This window comes from Saccopteryx bilineata, chromosome 4 (assembly GCF_036850765.1).
Source record: "Saccopteryx bilineata isolate mSacBil1 chromosome 4, mSacBil1_pri_phased_curated, whole genome shotgun sequence".
NCBI lineage: Eukaryota > Metazoa > Chordata > Mammalia > Chiroptera > Emballonuridae > Saccopteryx > Saccopteryx bilineata.
The window spans coordinates 294,480,010-294,501,814 of NC_089493.1; the positions used below are offsets into that span (position 1 = coordinate 294,480,010).

At 58.4% G+C, this 21,805-nt stretch overlaps 1 protein-coding gene across 1 annotated transcript in view; it reads right to left on the minus strand.

Moving 5' to 3' along the window:
• Window positions 1-10,129: 10,129 nt before the first annotated feature.
• The window catches only part of LCMT1 (leucine carboxyl methyltransferase 1), a 36,175-nt gene continuing 24,499 nt past the window's right edge, over window positions 10,130-21,805 (minus strand). Inside the window, exons 7-11 of the mRNA XM_066275811.1 lie at window positions 19,541-19,661; window positions 17,835-17,936; window positions 16,914-17,005; window positions 12,135-12,232; window positions 10,130-10,339 (exon numbers count right to left, since the gene is read on the minus strand). Coding sequence (XP_066131908.1) covers window positions 10,317-10,339; window positions 12,135-12,232; window positions 16,914-17,005; window positions 17,835-17,936; window positions 19,541-19,661 — 436 coding nt within the window. The 3' untranslated portion in view covers window positions 10,130-10,316. The remainder of the gene's footprint in view (window positions 10,340-12,134; window positions 12,233-16,913; window positions 17,006-17,834; window positions 17,937-19,540; window positions 19,662-21,805) is intronic.

Consider the following 21,805-nt stretch of genomic DNA (forward strand, 5'->3'; position numbering starts at 1 on the left):
GTTCAGGAAGGTCAAGTTTCTCAGGGTCACACAGCTTTTGTGATTACAAAACTTGTGGGCTACGTCACAAAAAGGGACCAATACTGGGTGGGTGATTCCACTTCTACGCGGCAGCCAGAGCAGGCAGATTCAGAGAGAACACGGAGTGATGGTCAGGGACCGGGGGAGAGGGGTGAACAGGAATGAGTCTATTGTTTAATGGAGACAGAGTTTCAGTTTAAGAAGATGAAAAAGTTCTGGAGAGGGCTGGTGGTGACGATTGCCCAATGTGAATAAATTTAATGCCCCTGAACAGTACACGTAAATGGTTAATGTGGTCGAGTTATCATATGTTATGTGTATATTACCACAATTGGGAAGAAAGAAATCCTTTGAGTTAAGCTACTACACTCAACTGCCTTTCTAATAGGGAAGAAAGGAGAGAGGGAGGGAGGGAGGAAGATGGATGGAAGAAGAGATGGATAGATGGAGGGGGGGGTGGGGGTGGATGGGTAGATGGGTGGGTGGATGGGTAGATGGGTGGGTGGATGGGTAGGTGGATGGGTAGGTGGGTAGATGGGTGGGTGGGTGGGTGGGTGGATGGGTAGGTGGGTGGGTGGATGGGTGGGTGGGTGGATGGGTAGATGGGTGGGTGGATGGGTGGGTGGGTGGATGGGTAGATGGATGGGTGGGTGGTTGGGTGGGTGGGTAGATGGGTGGGTGGGTGGGTGGGTGGGTGAATGGATGGGTAGGTTGGTGGGTGGATGGGTAGGTGGGTGGGTGGGTGGGTGGTTGAGTGGGTGGATGGGTAGATGGGTGGGTGGATGGGTGGGTGGGTGGATGGGTAGGTGGATGGGTGGGTGGGTGGGTGGGTGGATGGGTAGGTGGGTGGATGGGTAGGTAGGTGGTTGGGTGGGTGGATGGGTAGGTGGGTGGTTGGGTGGGTGGATGGGTAGATGGGTGGGTGGATGGGTGGGTGGGTGGGTGGGTAGGTGAATGGGTGGATGGGTGGGTGGATGGGTAGGTGGGTGGGTGGATGGGTGGGTGGGTGGATGGGTGGGTGGGTGGATGGATGGGTGGGTGGGTGGGTGGATGGATGGGTAGGTGGGTGGGTGGATGGGTAGGTGGGTGGGTGGATGGGTGGGTGGGTGGATGGGTAGGTGGGTGGATGGATGGGTGGGTGGGTGGATGGGTGGGTGGGTGGATGGATGGATGGGTGGGTGGGTGGGTGGGTAGATGGGTGGGTGGATGGGTAGGTGGGTGGATGGGTGGGTGGGTGGATGGGTAGGTGGGTGGATGGATGGGTGGGTGGGTGGGTGGATGGATGGGTGGGTAGATGGGTGGGTGGATGGGTGGGTGGGTGGATGGATGGGTGGGTGGGTGGGTGGATGGATGGGTGGGTAGATGGGTGGGTGGATGGGTGGGTGGGTGGATGGAAAGTAGCTGCTTCAGCACAAAAGCAGGCGCGTCAAACAAGGGTTGGGCAGTCTGCTGGTCCGAGGCCCACGCAGCACCTCAGGGGGGCATCTGCATGCATCAGGAGGTGTGGGGTCCGCTCGCCCATGAGTTATCTGGAGACTGTTCTCTCCTCCTCCACACCCACAGCCCCGGGTGCAAGATGTTCCTTACCCCCCTCCTCCTGCGTCCCTGCAAGTGGCAACACAAGATAGTGGCCCAGCCCTCAGCTCCCCGGCCCCGCCCCGTCCTTGGTCCGATTCCTGCGAGGGCAGCTTCCGGGGCGTGTCTCCTCTGACCTTCCCAGGCTGGGCAGGTCTCGTTTCGTCTCTGGAAGAAGATCAGTCCTCGCTGTCCACCCGCCAGGCCCCAGGCCTGCCCGGGACCCCTCTCGTGCCGCCACTCAACATTGACCATACATATCATGCTCCTCCTATTTACCTGTTCTCTTCCCCCTCTCACAGCAGCAGCTCCCTGCTGGAATGACTAGAGCAAATCCTCACCTGGGCTCCTGGCCTCAGTGTTCACCCAGCCCTCTGACCCTGGGAGCGAGCAGGGCACAGTCTGGCACTTGGTCCAGTCTTGGGGACAAGGCTTCTCCACCTGTGCCCACTGTCTGCCCTCTGCTCAGCTTCCTCTTCCATAAAAAGCGGGCTAATGGCCCTGGCCAGTTGGCTCAGTGGTAGAGCGTCGGCCTGGCATGTAGGAGTCCCGGGTTCGATTCCCGGCCAGGGCACACAGGAGAAGCACCCATCTGCTTCTCCGCCCTCCCCCACTCCTTCCTCTCTGTCTCTCTCTTCCCCTCCCGCAGCCAAGGCTCCATTGGAGCAAAGTTGGCCCGGGCACTGAGGATGGCTCCATGGCCTCCGCCTCAGGCACTAGAATGGCTTTGGTTGCAACAGAGCAACACCTCAGATGGGCAGAGCATCGCCCCCTGGTGGGCATGCCGGTGGATCCTGGTAGGGTGCATGCGGGAGTCTGTCTGACTGCCTCCCCGTTTCCAACTTCAGAAAAATATTAAAAAAAACCCACAAAAACAAAAAAAGCGGGCTAACACTGCTGCCCACCCCCACAGGGCTGTCATGAAAGTGAAGTGACAGGGTGTACTCAGCATAGTGCCCAGCACCAAGTGGGTACCCAATCAGACATAGCGACTCAGGGGGTCCTCGGGTGACGACACAGTTCCGTTCCTACGACAGCGACCTCACCCGAATTTTGGCGTAAGTCGAAACACACCCTAACCTATGTCACTTACCTATCCTCACACAGTTGTAACATCATCATCTTCTAGAACATAAAAACACAACTAAGCCACAGAAAACGGAAAAGGACATAAATATACTGTCCTGTACACTGTACTGTAGTAACAGGAAAAACTGACAAAGAATGAGTGTAAAAACATCCTTCCCTTTATCCCTGTGGTTGGCTGGCACCCTGGAGGGGACATTGCAAGGTGGGAGAGAGGGACCTATGGGGAGGAGGGAGCTGGAGAGGCAGGAGGACCTGCAGCAGGGGCTGGAGACACTGGGTCAGGTGAACCAGGATTGTCTAAGGAACAGGCAGGAGACACTGGGGATGATCCTACCTGTACGACGGGTGTCTCATCTCGAGAAGCAGCTGACGTAGAGGGTGCAGGATCTGGTGCAGGCCTCTCCACCTTCTTAGAGAATTGTTCCAGGCTCGTCTGGAAGGTTGATGGCGTCTTCTCTTCCAAACTCTGCCCTGTAGCAGGGCATCCGTCACAGCTCTGTGGACCTCACTGGATCTGTCATTGCTGGGGTCCTCAGAGCCCACGCAGTCCGTAAGTATGACGCTAATGGTGTAAGCCGGAACACTCACATCTCAATTTCTTAAAGTTTTTATGGGAGTGAGAGCCGTGAACTCAGAACATCGTACGCCAAGACCGTTGTAACCCGAGGACGCCCTGTCTGTGTAAACGGTGAGGAACGGAACAAACACACACTTGACGAGTAAGTCATGACACCCCTTTGCCCCTGCTTCTCTGATTCTGTTTCAAACGAAAGTCTTTTGTCAAAAGGACAATTTCTGATTCTAATAAAAGTGTGTCAAACTGTAACCTTCCTTAAGTACTACCTTACCACCTTTTAAGAAAGATAAAAGCGACAATATTTGTTCATTTCTGAAAATACACCATGACCGTAAGACACCTACTTTCCCAAACAGTGTGCACCCCCTTCCCCACCCCGAACCCTTCCTCCGACCTCCGCCAGGTCAAGCGTGACTGGCTGGCTGATTGACACCTGTCTATTGACGTCAGGATGGCTCACTGGGGCCCAGCGGGGAAGGTGAGTCCACCGGTCTGGACCTGGGTCGGGATCCAGGTGTCCTAAGTCCATCCTTCCCTCCTCCACGCGTCTCTGCCCTGTCAGGCACAATCCCAGGCACAGGATTAAATTCAAGGTCGATTAATCGCCTAACCCTTAGAGGATATTGAGCAAGAAGCTAACTTGAGAAAAGTGTACTGTTAGGTGGTAATCTTGTAAGTCGTCGAAAACGAACAGAGCGGGAAGGTACTGAGGAGGGTGGCAGTCGGGGGAGTGTGAGGCCCTGGGAGACGTAAGAGGACCTCCCTCCCAGGTGGCTCACCAGCGGCACCATCACCCCTCAGGGCGGCCTCCTCCCGTGTGGGGAAATGGCTGGGAATTAGACTGGTCCTGAGAGAAGTCTGTTGTGTGGACTTTGGAACGCCAGGTCCTGCGGGGGCAGAACGCCGCCCTTGCAAACACTGCTGAAATTGTTTAAAGGAAAATGGTTGATCCCTATGGCCCCTCCCTACATACCTGAAAGACATTAGTTAATTACCCTTCTCTGCACCTGAACCCAGGCTCCGCTAATTTGCTTGATGAGTAAAGAGACCAATAAACACGATGAGGCTGCAGAGATCTGGGCTCTGGGTCCTAGAGGCCGGGAGTCCCCTGGACCCGTCTTTTCTCTCTGTTGCGTCTTGCGTGTGTTTTTTTCTTCAGTCCTGCAGCGCCCTCCTGTCGTGCGCGCCCACGGCCAAGCTGGCCTCGGCAGTCCCGTGTCGTGGGAGCCGCCCTGCGCCTTGTAGCGTCTTCAGCAGCATCTCTGGCCTCCCCCCACCGGGAGCACCCACTACCCTGAGCTGTGACAACCGAGAGTGTCCCCAGATAGTCAGATGTCCCCTGGGTGGCGGAACTGGTCAGGACCCTCAGAGGATTTGGGATGTTGGTGGAAGCTCCTCTGTGCAAACCGCCCTCCCAGGGCGACCGGGAGACCCCCCAGAGAGACAGACCCAGCCCTCGGGGCTGGCACGGGCGTCTGGGAGACGAGGGTCTCAGTGTCTGCTCAGAAACTGCTCCCGGCTCCGCGACGAGGCAGAGCACCCCACGTGCCTGACTGACGCACCCAGCACGCGCTTCCTGACGCCTTCCGTTCACAGAGCGCGGCGCGGGCAGGGACTGGGCTCCGTGCCTTGTCGAAGACGCGTGGGGCCAAGGGTTTGGTTTTGTTTTTTCTCCTAGATCCAGTTATGCTTCTTTTTTTATTTTTATTTTTTTAAAGACTTAACATGTTCACCATTTCTAAGTGCCCGGTTCAGTGGCACTGTCCTCACCACCGTCTTTTCCCAGACTTTTCCATCTTCTCGAACCGCATGCAATTCTGCGTCCGTGCCACATGAACGCCTCATCCCCTTCTCCGTCTGTCCCCTGGCCACCACTCCACGCTCTGTGTCCGCGGCTTTGCTGCTCCAAGTGCCTCCCGTCAGGGCAAGCCCACAGCACTCGGCCTTTCGTGGCGGGCTGATGCTCATCACGCCCTCACGGGCCGCCAGCGCTGGGGCCCCGGTCAGCATCTCCTCTCCTTTAGAGACAAACTGTTACCCCCTTGTGGAAACAGGCCGTGTTTTATCGACCTGTTCATAGACATTTGGGTTGTCCCGCTCCTTGTGGTTATGAGTCATGTTGTAGGAACTGGAGTACAATAGGAATTCTTTCTTGATGGCTAAAAAAAACTTGAATGTCACTTTTTTCTTTTTTCTTAAAATGGACTCGAGTCCCTTTTTCCCCCGTACCAGGGCTGGCTTCCCCAGCTCTCAGACTTGCTCCGGCTCTCCCGGCTCCGTCCCTGGCAGTGACATCCAGCATCCGTGGTGTCTTCTTCAAGATCTAACCCCTCCTTCCCTGGGCGACAGCATCTTGATGTTCCTTGGAGGACCACACGGGCTGTCCTGTCTCGGCTCACACAGTGTGGGGGGTGCTGACACCCCGCCCCCATCCATCCCCACATCAGTCAGCTCTCCCAGCCCACCCTTTCACCACTGGAGGGGCTGGGTATCGACCTAGGTCCAGCCCACCCGACGTTCCACCTCCCGGCCGTCCCGACCGGGTCAGGGATGGGCAGAGAATGAGAGCCAGGCCATTAACATGAAATTCTGGAGGCCCTGGCCAATTGGCTCAGTGGTAGAGCGTTGGCCCAGCGTGTGGAAGTCCCAGGTTCGATTCCCAGCCAGGGCACACAGGAGAAGCGCCCATCTGCTTCTCCACTCCTCCCCCTCTCCTTCCTCTCTGTCTCTCTCTTCCCCTCCTGCAGCTGAGGCTCCATTGGAGCAGAGTTGGCCCGGACACTGAGGATGGCTCTGTGGCCTCCACCTCAGGCGCTAGAATGGCTCCAGTTGCAATGGAGCAATGCCCCAGATGGGCAGAGCATTGCCCCCTGGTGGGCATGCCAGGTGGATCCTGGTTGGGTGCATGTCTCCCCACTTCTCACTTAAGAAAAATACAAAAAAAAAAAATTCTGGGGAATTTTTCTGGAGATTTTTGGGAATGACAAGCAGCACCCTTTCTCTGTGGTTGTTGGGAGGGAGGGGTGATGCCAGCCAGCAGCCATCTCTGCCACACGAGGGACAAGGCTGAGGAGAAGGGTGTCACAGAGGCGAGCAGAGCCCAGCGGGCGACTGCGGTGGATGACTTCTAGTCGTGTCCTCAGACCCAGCCAGGCTGGGCTGGCCCTGGTCTTTCCAGGGTTTTCTCTTTCCTGAGCCGGTTGGAGCTCAGCTGCTGGCCCTGGCAACAGCGAAAAGAACAAAGATTCCCATCTAATACCCGCCAGCGTCCATCTCTCTTTCCCCGATTTTGGGATACTGAAGTCCGCGCGCACGTGCGCGGACGTTTCCCTGGCGTTTCCAAGGACAGCGGACAATCGTCGGAAGCGAGGGGCGCGGCAGCACCTGCGTCACCCTGGGGCCCACCTGTCTATCCAGGTTAGAGGGGGACTTCACAGTCAAACCAGGGAGATGCGTCGGGCACGTAAATAAATAACTCCCGCCCGCCAGAGGTTGCGCGGGACAAAGCCGGCTGCAGGTGCACCGCCCTGGCGTGTCCGGCGGCCACTGGAGAGGCAGGATGGTCCCAAGCTGGGGAAACTCCTGGGCAAGTGGGGCCGGAAAACGGAGACGAGAGGATTAAACGAGGCCAAACCACTGGACCCATTTACAGCCAGCTGGTGAATCACAAGACCTCCTTCTGTCTTCCCCAACCAAGGACACTTGACAGCAAATAATGGATACTTCTCCTCTCTGACCCGAGAATAAATAGTGTAAATCACCCCGGTCAGGGAAGATAGGGGACGGAGACCCAGTGAATGAATGCCCTGTGTGCCGCCCAAACCCAAGGACGGATGAAGTCAGGGGTGACGGATAACAGAAACCCGATCTGAGCCAGGCAGACCCAAGATAAAAGTAACACGGTGAAGACAACCAGGGGAAGATCCCAAACCTCCCCGGTACGCACATCTCGATGAACCACAAGCTGGAGGACGCAGCGGGCACGGGAACGAAATGTTCTGCCGAAACCCTCCCCCAAGACTCCCCCCCCCCCCCCCCCCCCGCAGGAGAGAAAAACCACTCAGAACAAAGCCCCGGCCCGGGCTCGCTCTAGAGCACACCTGCGCCCACGCTGGGGCATGGACGCTTGACTTCCTTCTGAACTCTAAGGGCCCTCAGGAGACTTGTGACCAGGAGGAGCAGTGGGCAGCGGCGGCTCGTCCCAGGCTTGCCCCCCCCCCCCCGACCCTGTCTCCAGGGCGCCCTTTCCTCTGACTTCCCAGGGAGCCGCAGGTGCCCCGCCCTGGCCCCCTTCCTTCCTGTGACCTTCCTGGGGAGCCCGAGCAGAGCCCTGCCTGGTCTCTGCCGCTGCCGCCTCTATCTACCCTGAGCCCTTCCTCCGTCTCCGTCCCCAGCTTTCACAACCGTCCTCTGAAAACCACCCGACTTGTGTTGTGGGACCTCGCCTGCACAAGGTCAAGGACCCACACGGTACTGGCCGGCCTGAGGCTGACCCACTCCGTGCCCGGTGCCCATTCGTGCAGAAACACCAGGACGAGCTGACCTGGGCCAGCAGGGAGCGTACACCTCACGGGCTGGGGGACGGCTGTTACAAAAACCTTGAAGACGCTCCGGTACCAGCCTGGAGTCTTCTCCTTGGAATTTAAATTTTTTTTTTTTATTTTGGAGGTAGGGAAAAAGAGAAACCTCAATTTGTTGTTCCATTCATTCATGTTGTCATTGGTTGATCCTTGGATGGGCCCCTGACCAGGGATCGAACCCACAACCTGGGCACATCAGGGCGACACTCTAACCCAGTAGCTGTCCGGGCAGAGCTCCTTGCACTTGTTAGGAAGTCTTGAAAGTAACAGAGAGGCAATCGCCTCCCTGGGGCAGCGTGGTCCGCAGCCCACACCCCCGGGGACGCCAGCCCAGATGCAGGTGGTGGGGAAAGATGGCCGTGTTTCTAGGAGGGGCAGCTGGGGCTTCCTCCCTGCCACTCTGCCTGCCCAGGTTCAGAGTCCGTCACTCGAGTGGGATGTCCGTCCGGTGGGCGAACCTCGTTTCCGGCCTGTGGCATGCGCTCTCTCTAGGGGCATCCTTTCCCTGTCAGAACCACGTGGGTTTTCTAGGGGCTGCTGGGACCACTGGCCACTAACATAGTGGCTTCAGACTAAGTTCTGGAGGTCAGGAACCGGAGACCAAGCTCCCCGGACTCCGGTCAGCCAGGGTGCTGGTGCAGAGAGCTGTGTCCAGAGATGGAGCCTGTGCTGTTTGCCCCTGCAGTGACGAGTGACACCTGTCCTCAGCTTCTGTCCCAAAGCATGCATCACTCCATCTCCACCCTGACATCAGTCCCCTCTCTAAGGACCTCGTGGTGACCCTGGGCCCACCCACAGACTCCTGGATAAGCTGTCCTCCAGGTCCTCGATCACCCTGCAGGACCCCTGCCGCCACATAAGGGAACATGGTCACAGGCTTTGGGGAGCAGGACATTTCAGGGCCCCCGTTCAGCCTCCTCAAGAGCTGAGAGGAAGGTCTTCCGCAGGCCGGTGTCATGGGGGACAGGGACAGGAGCAGAGGGGGCTCCGGCGTCCGGAGGCCCAGGGTCGAGGCACAAGGCGCAAGGTGCACTGTCGGCTGCTGCAAACAGCACCACGTGGAGCAACCCCCAAGCGACGGGAGGGCAGGAGCTGTCGGTCTCACAGCCGCCAGCCACGGCAGGCAGGAGGCAGGACCGGGTTCAGCTCACGCGGGGGGACCCCCATCACCCACCCGCAGAGCGAAGGACCAGCCACGGCAGGCAGGAGGCAGGACTGGGTTCAGCTCACGCGGGGGGACCCCATCACCCACCCGCAGAGCGAAGGACCAGCACACAGGCAGGCAGGAGGCAGGACTGGGTTCAGCTCACGCGGGGGGACCCCATCACCCACCCGCAGAATGAAGGACCAGCCACGGCAGGCAGGAGGTAGGACCGGGTTCAGCTCACGCGGGGGGACCCCATCACCCACCCGCAGAGCGAAGGACCAGCACACAGGCAGGAGGCAGGACTGGGTTCAGCTCACGCGGGGGGACCCCATCACCCACCTGCAGAGCGAAGGACCAGCCACGGCAGGCAGGAGGTAGGACCGGGTTCAGCTCACGCGGGGGGACCCCATCACCCACCCGCAGAGCGAAGGACCAGCCACGGCAGGCAGGAGGCAGGACTGGGTTCAGCTCACGTGGGGGGACCCCATCACCCACCCGCAGAATGAAGGACCAGCACACAGGCAGGAGGCAGGACCGGGTTCAGCTCGCGCGGGAGGACCCCATCACCCACCCACAGAGCGAAGGACCAGCACACAGGCAGGAGGCAGGACCGGGTTCAGCTCGCGCGGGGGGACCCCATCACCCACCTGCAGAATGAAGGACCAGCACACAGGCAGGAGGCAGGACCGGGTTCAGCTCACGTGGGGGGACCCCATCACCCACCCACAGAGCGAAGGACCAGCCACGGCAGGCAGGAGGCAGGACTGGGTTCAGCTTGCGCGGGGGGACCCCATCACCCACCCGCAGAATGAAGGACCAGCCACGGCAGGCAGGAGGCAGGACTGGGTTCAGCTCGCGCGGGGGGACCCCATCACCCACCCGCAGAGCTAAGGACCAGCCACGGCAGGCAGGAGGCAGGACTGGGTTCAGCTCGCGCGGGGGGACCCCATCACCCACCCGCAGAATGAAGGACCAGCCACGGCAGGCAGGAGGCAGGACCGGGTTCAGCTCACGCGGGGGGACCCCATCACCCACCCGCAGAATGAAGGACCAGCACACAGGCAGGAGGCAGGACTGGGTTCAGCTCGCGCGGGAGGTCCCCATCACCCACCCACAGAGCAAAGGACCAGCACACAGGCAGTTGGCAACTGACATTTATTTAAACGGTGAGTCAACAGAAACAAGAAGTGGTGGGCAGCCCTAGGACTGGCCTCTCGAGCGAGGGATGGACAGGGAGACGCTGCCTGGCCGTCACTCTGCAGACAGCACATCGGCTCGGGGGAGGGCGGTGGCCGCAGCTTCCGGTTCGGCAGGAGCCGCAGACAGATCAGTAACTGATCTCCTTCAAACCTGAGGGCAGGAAACACAAAGCTGCTGAGAGACTCCGAGGGCAGAGAAAGGAGACAGACTGGGGTGGGGGCGGATGACCCACCGGACCCCAGCCCCCTTGCCCAGCTCTGGGACACAAGCCACCTCACGGGCCACTGTGGCTCTGGTCTCCTGCTTCCTAAGACGAGATTTCACAAGGAAACAGGCTCCTGGGTGGTTTAAAGGGGTCAGGAAAGCACTGGAACGGCTTTGACTCTGTGGTCAACTCCAAGTCTGTTCCGTAAGAGCCGAGCTCTGAGCAAACGCAGAAACGGCTCTTCACTGTGCACCTGTGTGTACCGACCGACACGGCGGCAGCCAGGCCATCACACCCGTGCCCAGGACACTGTTATCTCCGGAAAACCTAGAGTCAGCGCAAAAGCAGTACACACCGCCTGCATTCCCCAGGTTCGGAGATTTCAGTCAGCTAGGACACGGCCTGGTGATGGAATTCATGAAGCTATCTATTCGAGGTGTTTTTTTGTCTGGGTTTTTGGAAGCATCATTATAACTTATTTGACATATGTTCACAAATGTTCGACATCACTGAGTTTGTAACAGCAAGAGAACACACTTGTGTTATAATAGTAAGTAGAAAGGTTGAGAATCAGTGACACACCTATCAATTCAACTCTGCTGGAAACACAGGAGACAGAACCCGCAGGAGGAAGTGACCGGGGTTCCTCGCGTGACGGTCTCTGCCGTACTTACACTTCCCACAGTCTCTTCTAAAAACTACATTGTGTTTAAAATTCGGAGGGCAGTAACAGTATTTTAAAAAACCACTAGGTGACTTTAAATCAAAAGCAGACGGAGGAGGCGGCTGAGGGCTGCCCTGCACAGCTGAGTCGCTCTGTGAACGAGTGGAGAGTGACTAAGGGCCCCGCGTCAGCCTGGAGTTTTCACACGGGGACAGTCCTCGCCCCGCTGCGCAGTCTCCTGTCTGAGGCCGTGCGTCCCGGGGCAACCTGCGGGAGGCCTGGGGACGGCACCTCTGGTCCAGGTCAGCACGGGGATCTCCACAGGCTGGCGAGGCACCCGCGGGTGACCCTGAGGGGGCAGGGGCAGCACGGGGCAGCTGAGGAGGGACTGGACCGAGGCCACGGGAACAGGGAACGCCGACGGGGCCCTCTCTCCCCAGGGCCCTGCTCTGCAGGCTGGGCAACGTGCCCCACAGCTGCATGGGGGTGCTGGACACCGTGCTCTGTGTGCACCGCCCAGCGGACCTGGCAACGAGCTGGTTAGAGACAGACAGGGTGACTCTGATTAAGAGCATCATTATTTTAAACTGTCAAGGTCTTTCGCCTTCCCACTGAGGAGGCTGCACAGCAGAGCTGGAAAGGGCGGTTGGCGGGTGTTGGCACAGGGTGGCATTCTGCACTGGAAAACACAGGGAGTGCAGCTGACCCCGGGCATGCTCCCGGGCACAGCACACGGTCCTCTAGTTCTCCTGGGGCAGAGAGCCCCGCTATGCCTATGTCCTCTGCAGGTATGGGTGCCCTGCTGGGGCAGGAGCAGCAGGTGGGTACCCAGCTCAGTGCCCCCTCTGGTGGCCTGGCACAGCGGGGCGGCACCTAGCTTGGCCCCCACCCCCATGCCCGCACAGCGGGGCAGCACCTAGCTCGCTCCCCCCTCACCCCCATGGCCCGACACAGCGGGGCGGGGCAGTGCCTAGCTCGCTCCCCCCTCACCCCATGGCCGGGCACAGCGGAGTGGGTCAGTACTTAGCTCGCTCCCCCTCACCCCCATGGCCCAGCACAGCGGGGCAGGTTGGTACCTAGCGCGGCGCCCCCTCTGGTGGCCCAGCACAGGCAGTAGTGCTGCATCAGCTGCTCCAGGAGCTCCAGCTCGTCCAGGAACTCCAGGGACTCGATCCTGGGGGCAAGCAGAGAGAGCACACACACAGTCAGCGATGCAGACGGCCACACACACAGAGTCAGCGACGGAGACGGCCCCACGCACACGGTCAGCGACGGAGACGGCCCCACGCACACGGTCAGAGACGGAGACGGCCACGCGCACGCGGTCAGAGACGGAGACGGCCACGCGCACGCGGTCAGAGACGGAGACGGCCACGCGCACGCGGTCAGAGACGGAGACGGCCACGCGCACGCGGTCAGAGACGGAGACGGCCACGCGCACGCGGTCAGAGACGGAGACGGCCACGCGCACGCGGTCAGCGACGGAGACGGCCACGCGCACGCGGTCAGAGACGGAGACGGCCACGCGCACAGGGTCAGAGACGGAGACGGCCACACGCACACGGTCAGAGACGGAGACGGCCACACGCACACGGTCTAGCAATGGAGACGAGGCCGTCGTGGGCGTGGGGAGGCTGTCCCGACCCGCACTGCGCGAGGACTCGGCAGGATGGTGGGTGTGGCGTGCTTCCACTTTAACTTACTTTTATTGAAAAGAAGAAACAAGCACAAGCAAAATCAAAAAACAAAGAAGAGCCCAGGGAAACGGCTGCAGTTCGCGTCACCAGCGGTGGGTACCGAGCCGTCTGCAGAGCGCTGCGCTTTGGGAACAGGAAGTCCCAGCGCCTCCGACACGGCCGGGGGCTGGGAGGGGACACTGGAGGGGAGAGGGCTCTGGCTCCCGGGAGAAATGAGTCCACAAGGATGACACGTGCAGCACACAACAGTCACGAGCGTGAACGCTGAACCACTGTGCTGCGCAGACGTGGGAGACGACTACTCCACCGGGAAAGGAAAGCAAGGTTTTCTGTCTCACTGATGAGACAAGAAATGTCAATTTACCCGACACCTCTGCAGCTGCCATCTGGACGGCCAAAGGCTGACGGCTGCAGAGGGGACCCGGGGAAAAGGAGCTGCCTGCATTGCCAGAGTGACCGGGCGGACAGCCGCTCCGGAGGGCAGGTCCCCTCCACTATGTGCACCCCGCGCGGCCCCTCACACGGCAGCTCCACTCGGACAGCCGTCCCGGGTCAGTACCAGGACCCACGCTCAGCTTCAGGCACGGAGCCGTCACAGCTGTGAGTGGGGACAGCAGCCACAGACGGGAAGACTCAGCTGACCCATCAGGGCGGCTACAGGGCACTGCGGCCCCTGGAAAGGGCAGGTGGGTCCGTGCGGACCGCCACCAACCGCCGCTGAGACACGGCCCGGTGCTCACGAAGCAGGCTGTCTGCTGAGCAGTGGGCACGGCTTAGCGCTGCCCACGTGAAGGGCAAGCGCGGGCACGGACGCCGTCTGCGCACAGGACGCTGAAGAGGGGACCCCTCGGGAAACCACAGAGAACGGAGAAGGCGGTGCGTGAGCGGTGGGGTGTGCGGGGAGGTTTCTGTCTGCACTCTACACTAACCTCATTTTTAAGCACGTACCTACATGACTAAGGATTTTTTTCAGATGTAAACTTTCAAACGTGTGCATGCACAGAATAATGAACAAATACGTGTGGGAGACGGCTGTCGGGCTGGCTCACTGGCTTCCCGGCTGCAAGCACTCTGACGGTTCCTGCATGGCACGAGGCAGAAAGCCACGTGTGTGCAGCCGTGTAAGGCTGCGGGTGCTGCCCCGGCGCGGATTGCCTGCCCGCCACTGCGAGGGGCCACTTCGCTGTTCATTCACCCGCTGCCGTGAGAAGCGGCTTCCCTGCCCGTGTGCTCGTCTGCCGTCGGGAGACTCTAATAAACGGGAACAGCCCAGCGCTTTCTGGCCCCCCCAGTCCCTCTGCCGTCTGCCCGAATCCAGTGTGGACCAGCCTGGCCTCTGCCGCCAGCACTACAGTGTAAAACAATAGCTTTTAAAAATATTTTCTGTCATATGCACCCACACTGGAGGAAAATTTCAGGCTCTAAAAAATTATACAAAAAATTAAAACTGATCCACATTCCTATATTCACAACAGCCAATATTAACACTCTGTCCAGGCTGAGGGGGTGCACGCAGGTGCACACAGCTGTGTCTGTGCACTTGGTCCTGTCACGCTGTGCAGGCTGAGGGGGTGCACACAGGTGCACACAGCCGTGTCTGTGCACTTGGTCCTGTCACGCTGTGTAGGCTGAGGGGGTGCACACAGCCGTGTCTGTGCACTTGGTCCTGTCACGCTGTGCAGGCTGAGGGGGTGCACACAGCTGTGTCTGTGCACTTGGTCCTGTCACGCTGTGCAGGCTGAGGGGGTGCACACAGCCGTGTCTGTGCACTTGGTCCTGTCACGCTGTGCAGGCTGAGGGGGTGCACACAGGTGCACACAGCTGTGTCCATGCACTTGGTCCTGTCACGCTGTGCAGGCTGAGGGGGTGCACACAGCCGTGTCTGTGCACTTGGTCCTGTCACGCTGTGCAGGCTGAGGGGGTGCACACAGCCGTGTCTGTGCACTTGGTCCTGTCACGCTGTGCAGGCTGAGGGGGTGCACACAGCCGTGTCTGTGCACTTGGTCCTGTCACGCTGTGCAGGCTGAGGGGGTGCACACAGGTGCACACAGCCGTGTCTGTGCACTTGGTCCTGTCACGCTGTCCAGGCTGAGGGGGTGCACGCAGGTGCACACAGCTGTGTCTGTGCACTTGGTCCTGTCACGCTGTGCAGGCTGAGGGGGTGCACGCAGGTGCACACAGCTGTGTCTGTGCACTTGGTCCTGTCACGCTGTGCAGGCCCAGGGGTCACATCTGACGTGTGAACGTCTATCCATGAAGAACTCTGGATGCTTCCTAGCTAACGTTCCTACCTAACCAGCAGACACTCAGGGCACGCTTCCTGACCCACGTTCTAGAAGCCAGCACTCGAACAAGGTTATTACCAAGTTCAGCGGCCAGCAGGCACCAGCACGTGGATGCACACTCCACAGGCAGACACAGCCCCACCCTGTGCCGACCAGGCCCTGCCCTCGTGCTCAGAGCAAGTACCAGGCGGGCAGCACTGCTGAGTCAACGGGCTGCCCCACCTGTCTCCATGCACAGCATCCGGCAAAGCCCTGGGCAAATGCGGACACAAACCACGTGGCCCTCAGAGCCAGGAGGACCGCTCAGCCTGGGGCGCACACAGCAGAGCCGTCCCACCTTACAGAAGTTTGTGATGTGCGGGCCAGCTGCTGCCCGCCCGGCACCGGCACCGCCCCCTCCCTGGGTGCCCGGAGGACAGTGAGGGCCGGCCCGCCACCCATGCCGGGCCAGGACCGTTGACCGCAGCCGTCCTGGCATGGGGCAAGGGGACAGCGGCAAGGGGGGCGGCAAGCTCTGGAGGAACCCGGGAAGCAGCAAGCTGAGCGCGTGCAGACAGCACTGGCAGACCCTCAGGGCTTTGACACGCAGACCTGAGCGAAGAGACGCTTCTAACAGTTAAGAAGAAAGTCTGTGGAGAAGCAAGACCAGAAATTCTCCTCGTCCCGCACGAGACCAACACTGATGCGGGCAGGTCCCGAAGGCAGGACGCAGCACAGAGCAGGAAGGACAGTCACAGCCCAGAAGGAACTGGCACCGACACTGTCCAGAGACGGCCGTGCCGATGTGCCCTGCAGGGTCGTTACCATAGAGAAACGAACAAGATGAAACACAGAGGACGCACAAGTCAGCCACACAGCCGCCCCGGACAAGAATCACGCAGTTAGACATGGTGACCCGCGGAGTTTTGACAAGTAAACAGAAATACAATCTACTGCAGGGCTTCTTAAGAAAAGACGACTTACAAACTAATACATGTAATATGAAGCTACTGATTCAAAACAACACAACGCTATAGATCAATAAGTACTTGTAGGCCCTGGCCGGTTGGCTCAGTGGTAGAGCGTCGGCCTGGCGTGCGGGGGACCCAGGTTCGATTCCCGGCCAGGGCACACAGGAGAAGCGCCCATTTGCTTCTCCACCCCCTCCCCTCCTTCCTCTCTGTCTCTCTCTTCCCCTCCCACAGCCAAGGCTCCATTGGAGCAAAGATGGCCTGGGCGCTGGGGATGGCTCCTCGGCCTCTGCCCCAGGCGCTAGAGTGGCTCTGGTCACAGCAGAGCGCCGCCCTGGAGGGGCAGAGCATCGCCCCCTGGTGGGCAGAGCGTTGCCCCTGGTGGGCGTGCCGGGTGGATCCCGGTTGGGCGCATGCGGGAGTCTGACTGTCTCTCCCGTTTCCAGCTTCAGAAAAAAAAAAAAAAAAAAAGTACTTGTCTTATTGACATGTGCACAGAGAAAGAATGCACCCGCTTGGGAACAGCAGCACGACACTACACTTCCTGCACTTTCTGTTGCTTGAAGGTTGCTTTACAAGCCTGTGCTTCTGTCCTAAGGAGAGGACGGTCCACTGACACACGCACAGCAGACGCTGCCCCTCAGACCCCTCTGAACAACGTCTTGCTCCTCCCTCCCCCCAGACACGCAGCAGCACAGCGCCTGCCGCAGTGCGCTCCGGGGACTGTGCAGGGGCGCCTGCTTGTGCTGCCGGAGACCGTGTTCTGGCACCGACCCCGTCTCCGCTCCCAGCTCAGTGCCCGTCGAGGTGCCAGACAGTGTGCCCTGGGGGAGCGGGCTACCGCGTTCGTTTCAGGACGTGTCTGGTCAGGGTTCTGTGTGTCTCCCGTGAGAGGACCCCGAGGGACGCCTCAGCTCCCGTACCTGCTGACTTCAGTCCGGGGTAATCTGTTGTACAATTCCATCATGTTCACGGCTGACGCTGCTTCCCACCCATTCGACAGGAGCCGATCTCGCTGAGACGGGCGGGGGAGGGAAATGGAGAAGGCACTGTCGTGAGCACACACGAGAATTCTGTGACTCTTTCAGAAGCCCCCCCGGCCCCCCCAATCTCCTTCCCTTTCCCCCCGACATTCAATACTGAACACACACCATTACCTGCTTGAGTGGGGGCAAGAGTGGGAGGTGTCTCTTTGGCTGAAAAAAGGACATTTTTTAAAAGGGTTGGGACTACTATATAGCTTCCAGGAGACAGAGGGTGTAAAAAGTCCAGACCGTGTCTGGATTCGGATTCAAATGTGCCACGACGAGCACGTTCAGACATAACCGCGGAAACTGAACGTGCCGGGTGTTCGATGCTACAAAGGAGTTACTGCCCATTTCTAAGGTGTAATCGTGGCATTACCATCGCTGACCTGGGGGGAGAAATGCCTGTTGGGAGGAGATTTCTACTGAACTGTTTATGGGGGAAATGATATACTATCTTGGATTTGCCTTAAAATATTGCAACAACAACAATGGAGAGGGAGTATTTACCCACTATTAACTACCGAAGGAGGCTGGGGGGACGGGGGAGTTAGTTTTAACGTCCCCTGTCCTTTTCTGTTGTTTGAAAATGGATAATAACAAGTTAAGATACCAGGGCCTAGGGAACAGGTGTTTCTGATACCAGACCAGGCCAGCAGGGCTTGGGGTTCCCAGCGTGATGAGCTGGTGGCCCCCGTGGGGCCCTGGCTGCCTGCAGACAGACCTCCGGAGCGCTGCTCACACTCTCCTCTGTGAGGCGTGGGCACCCTTTCTCGGTTGGCTATGGGTACAGAGGCCGCCCCATCTCCGCCTGCTGACCTGTGACTCTAAGGACTTGCAGGTCTCCACCCCCGCCAGGTCACACTGTCGTCTCCGCAGGTTTTCAATCATGATCTGCCCAAAGCGATCGTCCATGTTCACCTGGGGAGGGAGGAACAGCCAGGCACTGCCGTGAGCATTCACGCTCAGATAAGCAGTGAAACGACCCCTCCTTCCACGCAGCGGGGACTGAGGGTTGCTCACACCCAGTGCGGGCGCCGGGGCCTGTGGGCAGTGCTGACGGGAGAAGGGACAGGCAGCCCTGGAGGCCACGGTGCACCCTCGGCAAGCCCAGCCGGGGCCCGGCCAGCAGCCCACTGCGAGCGCGCTCTCCTGCCTGCAGGTCCAAAGATACAGGATGTCGCTGCAGCGCAACGCCTGACAGGAGCACCTGGGGAGAAGTTCAGTGTGCATCTGGGGGCGAACCAGTTCTGCACACGTCACATAACCAGATGCCACACGGCGGGGAAACGAGAAAGACGTAAAGATACAAACACAGGCAGCAATATGGAATGAGCCCCAAGACCTGAGAACTCTTGAAAAACAAGGTGCAGGGGAATGTGTACTGTGTCCTCCATCTGCCTGTAAGAAGAAAACACTCGCCTGCCCTGTGGTGGCGCAGTGGACAGAGCACGGCCTGGAAGAGAACTCTTGAAAAACAAGGTGCAGGGGAATGTGTACTGTGTCCTCCATCTGCCTGTAAGAAGAAAACACTCGCCTGCCCTGTGGTGGCGCAGTGGACAGAGCACGGCCTGGAAGAGAACTCTTGAAAAACAAGGTGCAGGGGAATGTGTACTGTGTCCTCCCATCTGCCTGTAAGAAGAAAACACTCGCCTGCCCTGTGGTGGCACAGTGGACAGAGCACGGCCTGGAAGAGAACTCTTGAAAAACAAGGTGCAGGGGAATGTGTGCTGTGTCCTCCCATCTGCCTGTAAGAAGAAAACACTCGCCTGCCCTGTGGTGGCGCAGTGGACAGAGCACGGCCTGGAAGGCGGAGGTCACAGGTCCGAAGCCCCGGCTGGCCCGGTCAAGGCACATGTGGGAAGCAACTATGAGGTGATGCTTCCTGCTCCTCGCCCCACTTTCCCTCTCTCTCTAAACCAGTAAATAAAATTTATAAAAAAAAGCCCCTGCATTTGCATATGCAGAGAGACTGGGCGCTGGCCACACGGCTCCCCCGGGGCGAGGGCGGAGGCCTGGCGTGGGGGGACTTCCGCGGCCTCGCTGCCCTTCTGGACTTCTTGATGTATTTTTATTCTGCGTGTAGTCTGGCTTTTGAATGAAAAAACCTGTGTAAAAAACTGTAATTAGATTCTATATGTGTACAAATGCCACAAAATGTCATCTTATGTATATGATAGCATACGCACACTGTTACTTTGTCACAACAAACCAAAAATGCGTCACTAACAGTACGTGACAGGAACCAGAGTTCACAGGACGACGACAAGAACCGGTGACTTCTCTCTGGGTGGACATGTAAGGCTCACGTGGCACCTTCCACAAGGGCCCAGGCAGCAGTCCCAGGAGTTCCAGCCCCAGGTCGGCAGGGAGTCGAGAAGCCGGAGCCGGGAAACTGGCGGCCCCACCAGGAAGGGAGACGTCTGGGGCCCGTGGACACGAGAGAGTCGGCGCGGGCGCGGGGTGCGCAGAGGGGCGGCCACCGCCGGGCTGGGGCAGACCGCGCCCTCCCTGCGTCCTCTCACCTGCTCGTAGTTTATGAACATGGCCGTCCCGAACGTCCTGGCCGCCCACTGGATGAGGCTGCTGGACTGCTCCGGGGTCATGTAGACCAGCACGCACTCGGTAATCAGGAGCGTCGGCAACCTGGGGACGAGAGAGGCACGCGTTTCCGTCGGGCTGGGACCCTCGCTGGACACGCCCCAGGAACACCAGGAACACTCGGCAAGCACAGGGCCCACCAGCCCAGGAACGCGTGGGTGACACCACATGTCCCAAAAAGTTACACTGCAGAGGTGAGCAGTGATCATGGTTTGTCTGGTTTCTGACAACACTGAAATGGCCACGGAGCCTCCCCCCACCTGCACCCGCACTGTGGCCATGCCAACCCGCAGGTTCCGCCCCTTGGGAGGTGGGGACCATTCCCTTCCATGGGATCCGGGCCAGTCACGGCACTCGCTTTGGCCAATGATCAGCAGCAAACTGGAAGCCAGCCTCTCACGTGCACATGAACCACCCCACTAAGCCCAGCCCAAACTGTCAACTTAAGATCCTGAGCAACGGCCCTGGCCAGTTGGCTCAGTAGTAGAGCGTCGGCCTGGCGTGCAGAAGTCCCAGGTTCGATTCCCGGCCAGGGCACACAGGAGAGGCGCCCATCTGCCTCTCCACCCTTCCCCCTCTCCTTCCTCTCTGTCTCTCTCTTCCCCTCCCGCAGCGAGGCTCCATTGGAGCAAAGATGGCCCGGGCGCTTGGGATGGCTCCTTGGCCTCTGCCCCAGGCGCTAGAGTGGCTCTGGTCGCAACAGAGCGACGCCCCGGAGGGGCAGAGTGTCGCCCCCTGGTGGGCGTGCCGGGTGGATCCCGGTCGGGCACATGCGGGAGTCTGTCTGACTGTCTCTCCCCGTTTCCAGCTTCAGAAAAATACAAAAAAAAAAAAAAAAAAGATCCTGAGCAACTAAACTGTGAGCTGTTCAAAACCTTGTTTGGAAGGAATTGTTACACATGAAGAACTAACTGATACAATGCAGAAATACTGATATACATGTAGCAGAATCTAGTTCTTTTTAGGCAAACTCATGCCATGAAGAATTAAAAACAACATGAATAACCTTCAAGAAATTACATTATTGGCCTGACCTGTGGTGGTGCAGTGGATAAAGCGTCAACCTGGAAATGCTGAGGTTGCCAGTTCGAAACCCTGGGCTTGCCTGGTCAAGGCACATATGGGAGTTGATGCTTCCAGCTCCTCCCCCCCTTCTCTCTCTGTCTCTCCTCTCTCTCTCTCTCTCTCTCTGTCTCTCCCTCTCCTCTCTAAAAAAAAAAAAAAAAAAAAGCCTGACCAGGCGCAGTGGATAGAGCATCGGACCCAAGTTCGAGACCCCAAGGTTGCCAGCTTGAGCGCGGGCTCATCTGGTTTGAGCAAAAAGCTCACCAGCTTGGACCCAAGGTCGCTGGCTTGAGCAAGGAAGGGGTTACTCGGTCTGCTGAAGGCCCACGGTCAAGGCACATATGAGAAAGCAATCAATGAACAACTGAGGTGTCGCAACGAAAAACTAATGATTGATGCTTCGAAAAACTAATGATTGATGCCTCTCATCTCTCTCCGTTCCTGTCTGTCCCTACCTATCCCTCTCTCTGACTCTTTCTCTGTCTCTGTAAAAAAAAAAAAAAGAAATTACATTATTGCCTGACCAGGTGGTGGCGCAGTGGATAGAGTGTCAGTCTGGGATGTGGAGGAACAAGGTTCAAGACCCCGAGGTCGCCAGTTTGAGCGCGGGCTCATCTGGTTTGAGCAAAGCTCACCAGCTTGAGCCCAAGGTCGCTGACTCAGGATTTGCTGTAACCCCTCTCCCCGCCCCCCCCCCCCCCCCCGGTCAAGGCATATATGAGAAATCAATCAATGAACAACTAAGGTGTTGCAATGAAGAATTGATGCTTCTCATCTCTCTCCTTTCCTGTCTGTCTGTCCCTATCTGTCCCTCTCTCTGACTCTGTCTCTGCCACACACAAAAAAAATTACATTATAGTTAGTGTCCATTATCACTTTCCATGTCCAAAGTACTAAACAAATTAGGAAAAGCATCAAAACTCCATGGAAATATCTAAAAGCCTTAATTTTTTAAAAAAGAACACTCAAAGAGGTGTTTTTTTTTTTTGGTTTGTTTTACAGAGACAGAGAGTCAGAGAGAGGGATAGACAGGGACAGACAGACAAGAACAGAGAGATGAGAAGCATCAATCATTAGTTTTTTGTTGCGACACCTTAGTTGCTTTCTCATACGTGCCTTGACTG